General features: G+C 47.3%; 1 protein-coding gene across 7 annotated transcripts in view; it reads left to right on the forward strand.

Moving 5' to 3' along the window:
* LOC121837154 overlaps positions 1-17,579 on the forward strand; it is a 174,513-nt gene that overhangs the window by 120,947 nt on the left and 35,987 nt on the right. For 5 of the 7 annotated variants that reach the window (XM_042292658.1, XM_042292657.1, XM_042292663.1 and 2 more), the window contains one exon: positions 3,069-4,474. In XM_042292658.1, the coding sequence (XP_042148592.1) occupies positions 3,069-4,271 (1,203 nt within the window). In that variant the 3' untranslated portion in view covers positions 4,272-4,474. Of the gene's footprint in view, positions 1-2,551; positions 2,724-3,068; positions 4,475-17,579 lie in introns of those variants that run through there. The other 2 variants (XM_042292662.1, XM_042292664.1) reach the window with 2 other exon arrangements.

Here is a 17,579-nt window from a genome sequence, read left to right on the forward strand (position 1 = left end):
TAGAGAAAAGACCGTTTACAGCCTGGACGCGCTTGAAACCACAAAGCGCTATCTGCTGGCACGCACCCCCGGATAACAGAAGAACCCGACGAGGTAGGAGCACCGAGTTTTTGGGCCCCCTAGTGAGAACGCCTTTCACTAGGCGGCGCGAAAACACCGCCCTCAAGCGTGTTTGACATGAGGCGGTTTTGGCCCTAGAGCGGCGCGATTTCTGCCCTCGCGGCGCTCTGACTAGCCGCAGCGGTTGAGCGGCACGAGTGCCGCGACGGCAGAAATCGCGCCGCTCTAGGGCCAAAACCGCTGCACGTGAAACACGCTTCAGCCGGGAGCAGGCTTTTCCATAGGGAGCGCTCACATGGAGTGGTCGTAAGTATAGAGTTGGTCGTGTATTAGACATCCTTCGTCATAGACTATATGCGAAATGCACAGCGCCATCTTGCTGGGCGCCGAGGGACATGCTCCACCTCACATGTTTGCTTCGGCGCTTGCAAAAGCCAAGGCGCAAAAGCGTAGTTCTCAAAAACCTTCCTCTCTCCCAAGCACTCAGGCAACAAAAGCCCTTTCGAAACCCAGGCCTCCGCCGCGCCCGTGCTTTTGCCCCACTCAAAGCCAAATTTCGAGCTCAAGTGTACGTCCACCATGCTGGTTGCGGCGAGAAACCAGCGGGTCGACAAGCACGTACATATGCAAAAAGTGCGCAAAACAATACGAATCTTGAGCTCTCCGGTGTGGTTGAGGATCGACGACGGTCAGCAGTTGGCCTCGATTGTTACCGAGAACGCTTGGAAATTGACAAAAAACGGAGGAATCTCGGCGTAACAAAGATTTCAGCGCACAGGGTGTTGCCAGACATTCGGACAATTTCGCAGATGGTTTATTGGCACAGATATTCCTCATTTAGATATATATTAAATTACTAAAAAAAAGAAACTACCAAAACTGATTCGGTTCGTTTTTTCGCCAAGACTGCCTATTCCTAATGCCTAAAACTGCTGAGTTTGAATGTTCAGAAAATCGCCAAGGGCAGCGGTCCCGCATCTATCATCATAATTGTCCTTTTTTTAAGTTTTTTAAGCCGATTATGCTTGCATTAGTGGCACTATATAGCTTGCATAGTTTATTGTAGAGCCACTTGGTGCTTCTGCAGAGCAGATGGAACTGCCGATCGTCATTATTCAAAGTTCGTCTTCCTCAGCAATAGTTTCGGTGTTAGGAATTTCGTGAAATATAGCTTTGCTCTGTCGCAAACTGTTTAAACATTTCTGGAGGACCGAAAAGCGTTTCTTGTGATTTCAGTTAAAGATTCAGAAAACCTTCAACGATGATTTTAAGCCACAAGATGGGCAAGTGTCGTTACACTGAAGCACATCTTATATAGTGGCACTAGTTTATAGATAAATGAATGTTTCAAGAAGTGTGTCTGATTAATATTCTGAATATATTAGTGTTAGTATCTATCAAGGTTAGTCATGACAGTCCCCTCTAAAATTAAAAAGAAAATAAGTTTGAATTTATTAAAACAATACAAGGATGTTAACCTGCATTGATCACAATCACGGTCATGAACTCATCGCAGGAGCAGCGAGAACGAGCTGATAGCACGAGCGAATGCGCATTATGCTTCGTTTCTTGGCAGATCGCCACAAGAAATGGCCGCCGAAATGAGAAAGGTAGAGCAGCAGACAACGGATGAGAGGAGAGCCACCTGACTAACGCCCCGCTGCGGCGAGACGCCGAAACACATTCCTTCAGAGCAAACAAATGTGTTTCGGGTCCTCACCGCTGCAAAAGCTGTGCGCTGATGTCCAGGTTCCCCCAGAGCCGTTTATTGAGAGACTTGGTCAATCATTCGTTTGGATAGGCGGGCATCTCGGGGCCAACCACAGGCCGCGAAACAGCCCCTAGCGGTGGTCGTGTGCTCTAAGTTTGTGACACGACTAATTTGAGCGGTTTTAGCGTCACTAGAGTGAAAAGGTTTAGCTTTCGGTGACTGAAAACTTTGTGCATGCGAGGTTTTAGTCACGCCAATATTCAAGTGTAGAATAAACGAACGTGCGTTCCAAACCAGGGCCGACTTCCTAGAAACAGCGTCTAAGCCGAAGCGGGGAAAGAAAGCGCTGCCAAAGCCAGCGCACGAGCCGAGCGGGACTCCGCGTCTCAAGACGCTCGCGCGCCCCACCACTGTTTTTTTTTTCTTCTTACAGCCAGCCTCAGCTTAGACGCTGTTCTAGCAAGCCGGCCCAGAGCGAACTGTCACCTATATTCCATCTGCACAAGCATCAGCAGTGTAGACAAAGGCATGGGCACGAGCGCGTGGCTTTGGAAAGTGCCTCCTATGCACGAGTTCTCGTACAAACAAAAGCGTTTTGCTGAGCTAGGCTCACGCGCCTGTTCCTTTGTCTTTACTGCAGACATTTGTGAGATGGAGTAGAGAGGCCGAGATTGAACGCTTCTATTTCACGCCGAAATGAAAAAGGTACAGCGGCAGACAAGGGGTGAGAGGAGAGCCACGTGACTAACGCCCCGCTGCGGCCAGACGCCGAAACACACTTCTCCAGAGCAAACAAATGTGTTTCGGGTCCTCACCGCTGGAAAAATTTGTGCGCTGACATCCAGGTTCCCCGATAGTAGGCTGTTTGATGTTCTCTCTGTGCTACCAGATCCTCACGCTCCATATCTGCGACTGGGCACTCTATGGTTCCGTCGTCGAACTGCCAGGCTCTGTGAGTAAAGAGAAGGCTATGTTTCAGCTTAAGTCGAGGCGCAGCCTATGCTACAAGCGCGAGCTCCGAGCTTCCAACGTACCTGCCAAGCACGCTCACTCGTGCAGTTCAAGCACTGTTCAGGGCCACATGCTTCCGCTTGTAGCATTGGCTGCGTCTGGACTTAACTTCAAACGATATATATCAGCTTAGGTTTACTATGATCGGCAAAAAAGCAACGTTTGGTTATCGCTTGCTTGTTCGAATGCCTGAAATCGGTCGCTCCATTCTCGCCTAATAAAAAACAAACAAACATAATTCTGGAACATCGCTCGAGAAACGATGCAAACCCTATCCTCTGTTCAGGTGTTGCTGACCGCTGCCCTTGCTGCGACTTCGCCAACCTCGCCCGGAAATCTTCTCCACGACCCGCTAACACGGGATGACTCACGGATCGCCGCGGAGCATGTGGCGACAGGCCCACCAATGCTTTCACCGACCACGCGGCTCGCGCGGCCCGACCCGGACGCGTACATCTTCGACGCCTGGCAACACTCAAGCTCGGGGACATCACGTGACCCCTGCCTCCGCGGACGACTACAAAAGCCCACCACGCGGGACGGCCAGTTGGGGCACGACATCGCTCGAGAAACGATGCAAACCCTATCCTTTGTTCAGGTTGGTCCCCTTTCTAATGCCGCCTGTTATCGTAGTAACGATTTGTGTTTGATGGCGATGTCGTGCCCCTACGACCTCCCTGACTGTCGTAAGCATGTGCTCGCGTTCCTTGTCAAGTGCATTCATGTTCGCTATTTGTCCCTTTTACTACTGCAAATGTCGGGTGACATTGAGACAAACCCAGGCCCCACTATGGAGGAGCAGTTAGGTAGTATTCTTGAAATTATCACCAGGATTGAAAAGAGCCAGAACGATGTGCTTGCCGAGCTTGGGCGGGTTAAGAGCGCTCAAAAGTCCACCGACGAAAATGTGAGTGCACTTTCCGATAGAGTTACAGCTCTCGAGGCCCAGTTTCCCGCAGCGAAGGCCTCTCCCATCCGCGACGTTCTTGACCATGAGGCCTCAGGCGGTATTGTGTCGGAACTTTACAAGGTTAATTCGCGATGCGACGACACAGAGAATAGACTGCGGAGGTCAAATCTGCTGTTTTTTGGCATTCCGGACTCGCAGACCGAAACATGGACCCAGTCGGAGGAGAAGGTAATCCGGCTTTGTGCACAAAACCTAGGCGTCGAGATAAGCCCCGAAAACCTTGAACGCTCCCACCGGCTGGGAAAGTTCTCGGCTAACAAAAACCGACCGATTATCGTGAGATTCTTGCGCTTCAAGGACAAGCAGAACGTTCTATTCTCTGGAGGTAAACTGAAGGAAACTCAGTACGCGGTGCGTGAGGACCTCTCGCTTTCAGTACGCATGGCTCGCACTAAACTCTTTAATTATGGCAAATCACTGAACTCCCTTTTCAAAATTCGCTTTGACAAACTGTACGTCAATGACAGGTGTTTCCAGTATGACTCTACGACCGACTCCGTCACAGAGATTCCTAGATAGCAGCGAGGACCTCTTTCTGATCGGTCACCGCCGCCCACTACTACGCTACGTATAAAGACTTCGAATCATACAGTCACATTCACTAATATCCGTAGCCTCCTTCCCAAACGTGAGGAGCTCAGTGGTTTTATTCAAGATAATAATTCTGACATTGTCATTGTTACAGAAACGTGGTTAAAGCCTGAGATAAGTGACAGCGAAATCTCACCCCCTAACTTAATGTTTAATATTTACCGATGTGATCGGTCCGCACAGAGAGGAGGTGGTGTGCTAATAGCGGTAAAAAAATGCATTTCTTCCTTTCATATTACTACCAGCTTCAATATCGAGGCTACTTTTGTTTGTGTTACATCGTCCTGCACAAAAACTATTATCGGTGTCTGCTACCGACCTCCGAATTATACCGGCATGTTTTGCCACGAGCTTCATTCTCTGCTGCTTGAAATCAATGAGCGGTACCCAAGATCACATGTCTTAGTCTATGGCGACTTTAACTTCCCTAACATAGATTGGTTTAGTCTAACAACTAGTGGGTCCAGTGAAGCCAGGGATTTTCTCGATCTATGCTTAAACCATAATTTCACCCAAGTCGTCGACAAACCTACACGTGAAGACAACATCCTTGATCTTATTCTAACGACGTCCCCAGACCTGGTGACATCCATTAGCCAAAGCAAAGGTTTTAGCGACCACAATCTGCTGACCGTGGAGTTATCTTTACCCATCCATTATAGAAACCCATCCTCAAAAATGATCAAGGACTACTCCAAAGCCAATTTCGACGCAATGAACAGCAATCTTTCTGCATATCTTCCTTTGTATACCGCCAGTTTTTACTCTAGGACCATAGAACAGAACTGGTTACTTTTTAAGAATAAGTTAAATAATCTCGTTGACCTGTTTGTACCCTCCGTACATATTCGGAGCGATGATTGCAACCCATGGTATAACAAAGCATTAAGGTCCCTCAACAATAAAAAAAAGCGATTGTTTAGAAGAGCAAGGCATCTAGACTGCGACGCTGCCTGGGATGCATACTTTTTGTGCCTTAAAACCTACACTCGGAACCTTCGTCTGGCTAAACACAAGTTCTTTTTTGAGGATCTTTTTGGTATCCTGCGTAACAACCCTAAAAAATTCTGGAAGATAATATCCCCCAACTCTCGCTCCTCCTCTATCCAGCTAACCGACGAGGACGGGTCCCCGATATCTGAAGCGGACTGTGCCACAGTATTAAACGACTATTTTTCGTCTGTGTTTACATTAGAAGACGCCGACGTCCCTACATTGGCAGCACTACCGTACGAGTCAATGGAACCTATTGAGATCTCATGCGCTGGAATAGCGAAACTCCTTGACAACTTGAAATTGACATCCTCTGGAGGACCTGACGACATCACCCCCAAAATTCTTCATTACACCAAAGCAATATCCAGTGAATTTCTCTACTTAATATTCTCGCAGTCCTTATCGCAGGGATGCCTACCATCCGACTGGAAACTGGGTAAGGTCGTTCCGGTCTTTGAAAATGGGGATCGTTCTTCCGCTTGGAATTACCGCCCTATATCTCTAACCTGCGTAGCCTCAAAACTCCTAGAGCATATTATCTACTCAAACGTTGTATCTCATCTTGAGAGTAATAACTTCTTTTACAACAAGCAACACGGTTTTCGTAAGGGACTGTCCTGTGAGACGCAACTCGTAGAATTCACCCACGAGTTACACACTAATTTTGAATCCAACTACCAAACTGATGCCCTATTTTTAGACTTTTCAAAGGCTTTCGACCGCGTTGCTCACTGTCGCCTGCTTGCCAAACTTTCATGCCTCGGAATTGACCCTCTCATTCTCTCCTGGATCCAGGATTTCCTCTCCTCTCGCACTCAATTCACCACAATTAATAGTTCCTCATCCGCCCGCGCTGAGGTTACTTCGGGAGTTCCCCAGGGCTCGGTTCTTGGTCCCCTACTTTTTCTGATCTTTATTAATGACATTCCAGGCAAAATTTCCTCTAACATCCGCCTTTTCGCAGACGACTGCGTCCTATACCGAAGAATAGCTTCTTTTGAAGACCATCTTTTACTTCAAAGAGACCTGGACGAAGTCCAGGCATGGTGCACCAGGTGGTTAATGACGCTAAACAAATCTAAATGCAAGTTAATCCAGTTTTCACGAAAACGGCAAGCATCTCAGTTCTCGTACAAGTTAGAAAATAACTTAGTCGAAGCCGTCCCGTCCTATAAATACCTCGGTGTGACTCTAACTAACGATCTTACCTGGAACGCTCACATCGAACTTATATGCGCCGAGGCGTCTCGCTGCCTCGGTTACATAAGACGGAACCTGAAATCGGCTCCCCCATTCGTGCGAAAATTGGCTTATGAGACATACATTCGACCCAAATTAGAATATGCTGCGGCCATTTGGAGCCCTCACCAAATATACTCATTAAATCATCTCGAGGCAGTCCAGAACCGCGCTGCCAGGTTTATTTTGAAGAAATACGATTGGTCGGTTAGTGTATCCGCGCTGAAGTGCGAACTGAACCTTCCTTTACTAAACGTCCGCCGTAAGACAGCGCGACTCTGTCTCTTTCACAAAATTTATTACTACCTCCCTGCGCTCCGGGACCCGCTCCTCCTACCCCCGAGGCGATCTTCATCGCGGCTAAATCACCCGTGTCACGTTTCCCGCATCTCAGGCAGCACAACCTATTTTAACTCCTCCTTCTTCCCTCGTACTATTGTAGACTGGAACGACCTCCCCTCACTTATTGTGACCCAGACGGATCCCACCGCATTTCGCAACGCTCTTTGTGCTCATTTCTGTTAGTCCCACTGTGCCTTTTTTATTTGTTTGTTTGTTTGTTTTGTGCTTTACTGGCTGTATCAATGTTTTCATCCCCTTACATCCCCATGTACCCAGACTAATTTGTGTATTGCCGTTGCTCGTGGCGATGCCACGTTGTTTTGCAGCACCCCATGTATTCGCATATGTCGTTGTTACTATTATATACTCTCGTGTTATGTACCCCCCCTTATGTAACGCCCTCAACGAGGGCCTTTAAGGGAACTTGAATAAATAAATAATTCAGTTGGGTTCTATATAACATAAAGCAGTCAAAAAAATTATAACGGGTCGTATACCTATCTAAGGGGAAACTGACGCGGTTCAGTATTTTAGAAAAAAAAAACCATGTAAATCATCTTCATTTGGCCTCTAGGATCACGCGATGTCCAGATAATTTTTCAACCTGGTGCATGGAGGCTGCAAAAAATAATTTTCCAAGTACCGCTGTATCCCCTTCTTCCCGGATCATGACGTCGTATTAGTTTTCTAAATCACCGCTCCCGCGACTCTCCAGTGCCCATCAAAGGTATGCACGCGCACTCTTGCTATCTTCAAAAAAGGTCAGAAGAAGACGTCTTTCAATTGCACGTGCTGCCTACAAGAGCGACGCGCGCTTGGCGCCGACACTTCCTAGTATGACGTCACGACTGGTCAGTGGTTTCGGGTGTTTTCTCGTGTTTTATTGCATCCTCGGGAAAAGCAAACGTGATATTCAAATTCACAAAACAAATATACTTCAAAGCTCGCCTCTAAATTGTTTTTTGGGGGGGTTCCAGAAACGTTTAAGATTTTATTTATGTAGTTATTACAATCAACGCTAGAGGTTTATGTGGCGCTAGTGTGCTGTCACATTTCGAAGCAGTCAGCAACCAGTCTAAATTTGACTTCCGGTAACGCATTCCTGTGGGAAAGCGCAAGTGCCTTTTTCTCTGTGCTCTCGATTATAAGAGCAAATATCGCTTAGTGCTGTGACAGAATAAAAATTTGGAACGGTTTACAATAGGATATGCTAATTTATTGGAAAATTTTCCCCGCTAAATTTAACGAAAATATTTCCCCGCTAAATTTAGTGGAAGATTTTTACCGCTAAATTCAGCGACAAAAAAGTCCTAAATTTAGCAGAAAATATTTTTCCGCTAAATTTAGCGGAAGAATTTTCCCCCTAACTTTAGCGAGAAATTTAGCGAACATTTTTTGCTAAATGGGACGCGAGCCGAAGAGGAGGAGGGGAGGGTACGGATGAGGAGGAGGGAAATACCCTCCTCTCCGTACCTTCCCCTCCTCCTTCACAAAAGCTGCGCTCTAATTTGGCGTTACAGGGGATTGTAAACGTCTTTCTTTTTTCTTTAGAATTCGTGGTGTCGAACCCTGCGCTAAAATAGCCCAATACACATGTATAATACGTGTTGGCATTGTAGACTGCTATTATAGGGCACGTATTTGCGCATATAGTCAATGTTATGAACCACACAGGAAGAATCAGCTTGATAAAACACTAGAAGGATGCTAATATATGTCAAATGAAACAATCAAAACAGACGACAAGGACGAAGCATAGAGTTATTGAATGAAGAACACGTACTTGATTAGTTACAAACTGACTGATTTATTTCGATTATTCATGCGCACTTTGTTCGAAAATGTCTTTAATATTAATATGAAAGAAACACTAGGGCCAGCTGGCATGGCCCTGGTGTATCTTTAACCTTATTGTTATTAAAGACATTTTCGAACAAACTGTGCATGAATAATCAAAATAAAGCAGTCATCTGTCATCTGAATGCTATTTCGGCTTGAATAAACCCCACGTACTTTATTTATTTATTTTTGCTTGAATCGATAGGTTATATTTACATGTGAAGCTGTACAACATAGACCTGGGCCTCAAATTTCGCTAACTTAAACATCGCTCAGTGATAAAAAAAAGCATTACCTAAATAAATTACACTTTTTTAATGTGAATAAAGCTGCAAAGTACCCGTTATCAGTAAAGACACTACGCTGATTTATATTATTCCCTGGCAAAAAGAAAAATATCACGTACGTTTTCCAAAAGGAATACACGGGAATTGGAAAAGTAGACTGTTGTCTGCTCAATTTGCAACCGGAAGTCCCGTAGACACTAGCGCCAGCTGAGCCTCTGGCGTTTATTGTAATAAGTCTATGCTTCCCTTAAAGGTAAGCTGAACCAAGCATGTCAGTGTCCATATTCGTAGAGTTATTACAATAAACGCTAGAGGCTCAGCTGGCGCCAGTGTCTATGAGATTTCCGGTTGCAAATTGAAGCAGACAGCATGCAGTCTACTTTTCCAGCCTCCCTGTGTATTCCTATGGGAAAACGCGCGTGAATTCTGTCTCTTCGCCGGCAAATAACATGAATAACTTTTGTCATTTTGATTGTACCGGATAGTATGTACCTTTATTGGTATTGTGAGAGTGCAATTGCTTTAGTTACAACATTTTTCTTTACTACAGAATGATGTTAAACTTCGCTCTATTTCAGGCCCAAACCTCTGTTGCAAGGAAAGTATGTAAAAGCGAGCGACGATTCTAAGCAAACTAACGATCGAAAGGAATGTAGAGTGTGTTCAAGGTTTGCTAGCATTTCGGTGGTGCTTATATGTTGCTAATTGCCCGTCCTGTCATTGGATGAAAATGACTCTGTCGTGCATCTTTACGATCGGTTAAAAAAAAACATTCGAACGCAAAAAATAAAGCACGTGAACTACGAAAGGTGTGTCTTTTTATTATTTCCTATGTCGGGCACTTTTTATCGGGCACCTGCTCTCTGGCTCCTGCAAAGATTTGGAGCGTGCGGGTGATGGGTGATGATTTGAATTCCCAGAACAAGCGTCTTCGCAGATATTCATGAGCAGGAATGAAGCAGTACTTATTTATTGCAAATCAGAGTATATTACATCGCATTCAATTTATTTTGATCGTCTGCATGCACAAGGAGTTACTTATCCAGTGTTACTGTGTAGTTCTTGCCGTCTCTCTCAATTTTCCACGTGTCCTTCGTTCGTTTGGCACGTATATCCCCCATGCTGGAAAGCGTCGACGTCGTGTTCGAGCTAACAGTGACCGACAGTGCACATAAATACACGTGCGAAGCGGTTTTAGCACCGTTTTTCATGCCACGAATTTCAAATAAAAATGCTGTAACTGACCAATTATTTCGTCTCCGTGACTGAGAAATGTTCCAATGTGCCTAGTACGTACACATTATTCGTGATATTTGCACTTATACTCGAGCGCAGAAAGAAAATGCACTCGCTTTTTCCAATAGAAATGCATTACCGAAAGTAAATTTCTGACTGCTTGCTGTCTGCTTCAAAATTCAACAGCACACTAGCGCCAGCTGAGCCTCTAGCGTTTATTGTAATAACTCTATGTCCATAATACGTGGCGCACGATCTCTCCACGAGCCAGCAGCCGCCGGTCTGCGCGAGCACACGCAACGAAATTGACGTGATAGCCCTCCATTCACGTTTAAGATGACAATGAATTGTATGGGCTCCGGGAAAACGAGAGTAAACACAGGTTTTTCATCTCACACAAGTTAAAGTTGCGTGCCTGTTAGACAAATTAATCGCCTACCTTTTACCCCAGACTCCACTGTGGAGATGAAAAGTCTATATTTTTTCCCTAGAGCAGAGACATTTCCCTGACATTTTACGCGTGAATAAAGGATTATGACGTTAATTTCGTCGCGTGTGCTCGCGCACACCGTCGGCTGCTGGCTCGAGGAAAGATCGTGCGCCCCTAATAATGAACACTGACATGTTTGGCTCAGTACCCCTTTGAAGCGTAATAATACCTCTACAGAGTGGGACAGAATACTCAATCTGCCACTTTCTTTTTTATTATTATTATTCTAGTTTCGGAAAACAAGGTAGCGCTTCTTCCACGATACAGTTATGCTGCTTTTTATGGACGACTCAAAGACCTTCCCGCCCGTGTTCCTGCCATTATCATCCTCTCCAGCAAACCATTTTAAAAATATATTCGCAACTTTCACGACCTATGGGGGCGCACTGGAGGCTATCAAAATGGCCGTCATCTGGATGATCGTCGTAGAACACCAGGATCGCTAGGTTGGACATTTAAGAAAAGGTACATGGAAGTGACGTAATGCAAAGGAGGAGCGTATCCTAGCAACACTCACGTGGTGGCTCTGCCCACTTTGACGCCGCTACGTCATCGCAAACTTGACACCCGTCACCCGTTTCAGCGACGTCCGGAGCCAACCACCGACGAGCGGAAGTAGCTACGCATTCCCTGAGGCGTCCCTACGCGCGGGATACGGGGTAGGATTTACTACGACGCGGGGAGCAGTTCCTGCGTTTAGCGAAGGAACGGCAACCAATCCTGTGCGTCGCTGGTCGTCGCATCTGTTCTAGTACAGGTAAAAGTATTGAAAAACAATCAAAACCTTTTGGGCGTTGTTAAAACAAACCGCTTTTTTGTACCCTTTTGCAATACATTTAAGAATTAATTGGAGAGAAAGTTGTTCCAATATTATGCGGGATGTGCGCTACGCGCCTTCTTCAAAACAAAATGTCGAATCACGAGGAGCCGGGTGTGCCGGGGGCAGCGGAGGGGTCGGCGGAACCAACGGGGAGCGCGCGAGTGACGGCTGCTTTAGTCAGAAACAATTTTTTTATCTTTCGAGAACTTGCTATTGCTGTGCTCAAATAAGAATGTTTGACGCAACATCTGTGATAATTCTTTCAAAGTGGTCCAGTGTTTATATGGTGGTATGCTAGTCAGAGAATATATATATATATTTTTTTTCCTTTCGAAATTTAACTATTGTGCTCAAATAAGACCAGAGTGTTCAACAAGATATCTGTGATATATACTTAAGATTGCCCAATTGCTTACATGGTTCCAGTCGATGCTCAGTTTTACTTCCAAGAATGAAATATTACATTCCATGTTATCACACTTTTATTCATGAAGTCACAGGTTTTTCTTTAAGAAATAAAGCAATTTTCAAAACAAACTACATGTGCACTGTCTTGAGATAACACAATCACCAAACTTTGATGAAGTACCATAAAAGAGATAATAAAATGGAGCAGAAGGCAAGATGCTTTGAAGCATTTGTAAAATGAAACAATGTCCATGACAACAATATCCCTGGTTCAATCAGCAACTAAGAAAGCAATCTCTGCAAAAGCAAGCATTTCTTTCTAGGGGTAGTCTAAATTACTTCTGAGTTCTTTGCAGGGGCAATCCAGATGACCTGTTGGTCTGGCAACTAAACCTCCGAACCTTTTCTGTCACTGTCGACTGCGTCTCGTGCCTTCTGCTCATAAAAATAAAAAAAGGCTGTATCGATTTCACCGCGATGCACTCGACACGTATCCGGAGGCAGCACGCTGGCTGTACGACGAACTTCACAAGGTGTAGGAGCTGAAGAGAGTATGTAGCTTGTGGACGGCCATGACTGTGGAGCAGAAGCGAAGTGTGCACTTTACGGCTTCCACGGGGAGGGCTTCACTGAGGGCAAGAATGTGACGGGGTCCTTGGTGGTCAGGACCTCAGTCGTGGTGGCGAGAGGTTCCCTGTCGCTGGCGGCGTCCGTGCTGGGCACCACCGCAGCGAGGGCGCTGAGGGGCTTCCCGACGGACTCCCTGGTGGTCGGGACTACCGTCGTGGCGGCGGACCCCTTGCGTGTGGCGCTCCGCACGGGCACGTCTGCGGCGAGTTCTGAACCGGGCGACAAGGCGCTGCCTCAGAGCCTTCCCCCTGTCCGAGAGGCCGACCGGAAGGCCGACCGGAGGGCCGGCAGGAGCCAGCCTCTCGGGAGCCGACGCTGACCTCTCCGAGCTCGGCTCAGAACCGTCCGAGCTCGGCTCAGACTCCAACTCTGAGTCTTCAGGGTCGGAGTCTGACTCCGGTTCTGGCTCGCTCGATGCAAGGCACATGTAGTGGAGCACTGCACATGCCGAAATAATGGCAATGGCTGTTGAAGGTTGGTAATACAGAGCCCGGTGCCTTTGCAGACATCGGAATCTGTTTTTCAACAGCCCGATGCAGCGCTCCACAACAGACCTGATCGAGGAATGCGCCTTATTAAACCGGCCGCAAGCGGTGGAGGTCGCGTGGTTCCCGGGGACAGGGGTAATGAGCCAAGGCTCCAAGGGGTAGCCGCTGTCACCTGCACATGTAGAGGATGGAACATATTACATTCTTTACTTTTTAAAATAAAAGGCAAGAAAACAGCTGTGTGCAACTATGTCAATTATAATTAGGGTGTGTACTTTCCGGTGTTTATTTGTGAGAAAAATCGGCGAATGTTTTTCGGTGTTTATTTATTTTCAAAACACCGGTGTATTTCGGTGGAACGTCTCACGACGAGGCTAAAATCGGTGATTATCGGTGGAAAAAATGCGATTGATCACAGACAGAAAGTTCAAATTTTATTCACATATTTCATACACTTCTCGAGGAAGCAGATATTTCTCACACTTGGTTATTATAGTAGATGCAAGCATACTTCGAGAAGCTTGCATCCGTCATGGCAGCACGTTCCTTGCGGTTCACCACCCGCAATTTTGAAAACGCACGCTCCACATTTGCGCTGGGCACAGGAAATCCCAAAATGTCCAGCGAGGCTTGGGACAGTAGTGGCCAGTCAGGTAAATGAAGTTTCCAAAATAACACTGGATCAACGGTGCTAGTCACAGCATACTGGCGGTAACAAAGAAAGTCTGATTCTGGGTCACTCAGCTAGCTCTCGTCTCGGAGGACCAGCCGATATATACTTTCATAAGGCACAAATCCCTCTGGCAGCTCTACGTTTATGCACGTATTAACAATTGGCACGCGGAACCAGAACGACGATTCATCTATGAAATCTGTAGCGTTGTCATCCTGAGCTTTCCGCTTACTTCCTACCCTGATGGCCTTCTACTCTGCGGGACGACGAAGGGAAGCAAGTCTCACGTTGAGAAAACCCGCAAACGCGGGACGGACGTGCCTTCTCAAACACGTCTGCAACTCCCCCGCCAACAAAACCCTTTTTCCGTTTCCCCAAAAGCCCATGGAAACTAAACAGATAACAAGGAACGCAGCTCAGTTCTGAAAGGTCAGTAGCCCTGTACGACACGGATGTTGGCAGTGTCTTCCAGGAACCACAGCAACCTCTGAATACGTCGCTTGCACCGACATTACTTGGCCAGACACAATTAGGAAAGGGCACGTGGGAGCGTACCCTCCACTGCGTTAATTTTTCCACATAAGGGGGCCATGGGCGACACAGTGGGGGAAAGGCGTGTGAGAGCTTAGCTTCCACTGCGTTAATAGACGCTTTTGACCCCCAGAAAGGAGGGCGGACTGACGCCAATGCAGGATCCACGAGATAACACGTTTGACAAACCTCTACGGGGGAAGGGTTTCGCTAGGTCGGAAACGTGCAACGACCAGTGTGTTTCGGTTTTAACCAGGGCGAAAATACCCAACCACCGGTGTTTTTCGGTTTTAACCGATTTTGTGTTTTCGTCACCGACGGATGTTTATCGGTGTTTTTCGGTTAAAACCGGAAAATACACACCCTAATTATAATGTAACTTAAGTGTGACTTAAAAGTGTGTTAATATTTCTGCACTACAGTATCAGTTTACATTATGATTAATTAGCACCAGCTTGCCTGCAAACTCCCTGTTATTTCATGTAACTATGTGTTTTCCTGGTGGGTTGTATGGGATGTGTGCACGATTCCTTAGGGGTGCTGCGTTGTCTGCAAGTGCATTATTAGGCCCTTGCATCCGACAGATAAAAGCTCTGTTGCTTTTGGGAGTGTGGCCGTGACCTTAGGCACGGGCAGAGCAGAACTCGCTGGCCTTGTCTTTGGCAAGCAAGGGGATGAGGCGCCAGTTCGACGAACCTCTTTCCTAATCCTCGGTGGAGTTGTAGATGGGGAAAAGAGAGGGGGTGGTTAGATTGGAAAGGAGTCAGGTCCTGTTGGGACACGGAGGGTCTAATAGGAGGAGCTATATAGGCAGACCGAAGAAGAAGGGTCAGGGAAAAGAATCCAGTGTGTGGGACAGAGACGACCCGAGGACAGATTTGGCGAGCCCCAAGTGGCCAAGGAGGAATTTATCCCATTCCGTACAAACTGACGACCGTCAAAGCGACCAGGCGAGCCCTCGGGGATCAGCGAAAGAGCTCCAACTTCATGCAAAAACCAACCAGCAAGAGGGTACAGGCAGACAGTAACAGTGAGTGGGCCGAACCGGACAACGACTCGCACTGCGGTTGCATGCCTTGCATAGTCCATCACTGTCGTGAGATTGGTCTAGTGTGGCTTTCGTAGCCTGCAGAGTGTGAGAGTTATGTGGACATAAACAGAGATTAATGGCCAAACTTTGGGCGTTGTCTCACTTCAAGGAGTTCCAGCAACTGTGTCTGTGTGCCTCACAACAAGCACAGTACGTGTGGTACTGTGGCTTTCAAGCAGTGGGAGCCACCGTGTGCGTAAGGAATGAATTTAGTATGCTCACCAAGCAGGAACCGGCCGTCGCGTGGCACCTGCCCTTGCTCGAGTTGGCTTCGGAGCCAGGAAAATTGCCACACGAAGGAGTCGTGCACCGACCCGGGATACCGTGGGTCGATGCACATTATCCGGCAGTCGGAATCACACACCTGAAAGTGAGAGAGATATTGACATGTAATTTACCTGAATCCACAAGTAGTAGATTGTACTTATGGTTCACAAAGCAGTCGCAATTTCAGAACCTTTTAAGTTATTTTGTCTGACACATGCATGTCAACACACCTTCCTGGATGCAAGGTACAACTAACTACCTTAAAACAAAAATAATGTTGTTGTTTTTTTGTTTTTTTTTTACGGAAGCTTGCACGTTTTAACAGACAAGCATTATTTTTGGGAGAAGCGTCTCACGGCTCACATGCTACGTAGAGCACAGGCTCGCGCAGTCGTGAGACCCCACAGCCCGCAGTCATAAAACGGCATACTTAAACCGTATCGGCAATACGTTTTTTTTTTTTTCTAGAGATTTGGGGCGTGTTTTGACAACGTAACATGAGTGTACTTACCACCATCACGTTGAGGGCGTAGAAGTACTTGCGGCACCAGTACGCCGCCTTCGTGACGGTGGGGTCGTTCTTGGACGGGCCGACGATGGAGACCATGGTCCCGTCCACGCAACCGATGACGCCGGGTATCCTGCCGAGCAGCCTGAAGCCCTTCTCCGCGTCGAACCTCTCGCTCGGCGTCGCTGGACCCCGAGACGACGCACGATAGCGACGGACACGGCGCGGACCGCAACGCTGACTGTCTTTTGGTCCCGCGCTACGTGTTTGTCGCTCGCCACCATGCCTTGGAAGCTCCCCGTGCCGTAGAAGGGCAGTGCACACAACACTTGAAGCTCCACAGTCATGACCGTCCACGAGGTACGCACTCTCCTCACCTCCGGTTCCTCGCGAAGTTCGTCGCACAACCACCGCACCACGATCTTGGGCAGGCGGTATTGCTTCCGAAAGATCTCCTCCGGAAGCTCGAATGCATCGCGGTGTTCCCGATACAGCCTTCAAGCGAAAAAAAAAGCTCCATTAAAGAAAAAGACGAATTTACGAGACGGCGACGCCTCGCCGCCGAAAACAAGATGCCAATGACACCTAGTTCCGAGCAAGTACCTTTTGAAACGTACTCGGTACAAAACGAAACGTCATTTTGTTGTCACGTCCGGTAGCCGACTCCTCCCAGTTTTGCCGACTCCGCCCACATTTTTCTAGGGAAATTACGTCACTTTTGCTTCCAACCAATCAGACGTGATGACGTCACTTCCGTGTACTAAAAAAAGGAACATGTACAATGTCGAACCTAGCTATCCAGGATCGCTAGGTTGGACATTTGAGAAAAGGTACATGGAAGTGACGTAATGCAAAGGAGGAGCGTATCCTAGCAACACTCACGTGGCGGCTCTGCCCACTTTGACGCCGCTACGTCATCGCAAACTTGACGCCTGTCACCCGTTTGAGCGACGTCCGGAGCCAACCACCGACGAGCGGAAGTAGCTACGCATTCCCTGAGGCGTCCCTACGCGTGGGATACGGGGTAGGATTTACTACGACGCGGGGAGCAGTTCCTGCGTTTAGCGAAGGAACGGCAACCAATCCTGTGCGTCGCTGGCCGTCGCATCTGTTCTACTACAGGTAAAAGTATTGAAAAACAATCAAAACCTTTTGGGCGTTGTTAAAACAAACCGCTTTTTTGTATCCTTTTGCAATACATTTAACAATTAATTGGAGAGAAAGTTGTTCCAATATTATGCGGGATGTGCGCCACGCGCCTTCTTCAAACCAAAATGTCGGACGGGTCGGAGGACCACGAGGAGCCGGGGGTGCCAGGGGCAGCGGAGAGGTCGGTGGGACCAACGAGGAGCGCGCGAGTGACGGCTGCTCAGAAGGAGGAGCAACTCTCCT

This window comes from Ixodes scapularis, unplaced genomic scaffold, assembly GCF_016920785.2.
Source record: "Ixodes scapularis isolate PalLabHiFi unplaced genomic scaffold, ASM1692078v2 PGA_scaffold3__209_contigs__length_174095766, whole genome shotgun sequence".
In the NCBI taxonomy this organism is placed as follows: Eukaryota; Metazoa; Arthropoda; class Arachnida; order Ixodida; family Ixodidae; genus Ixodes; species Ixodes scapularis.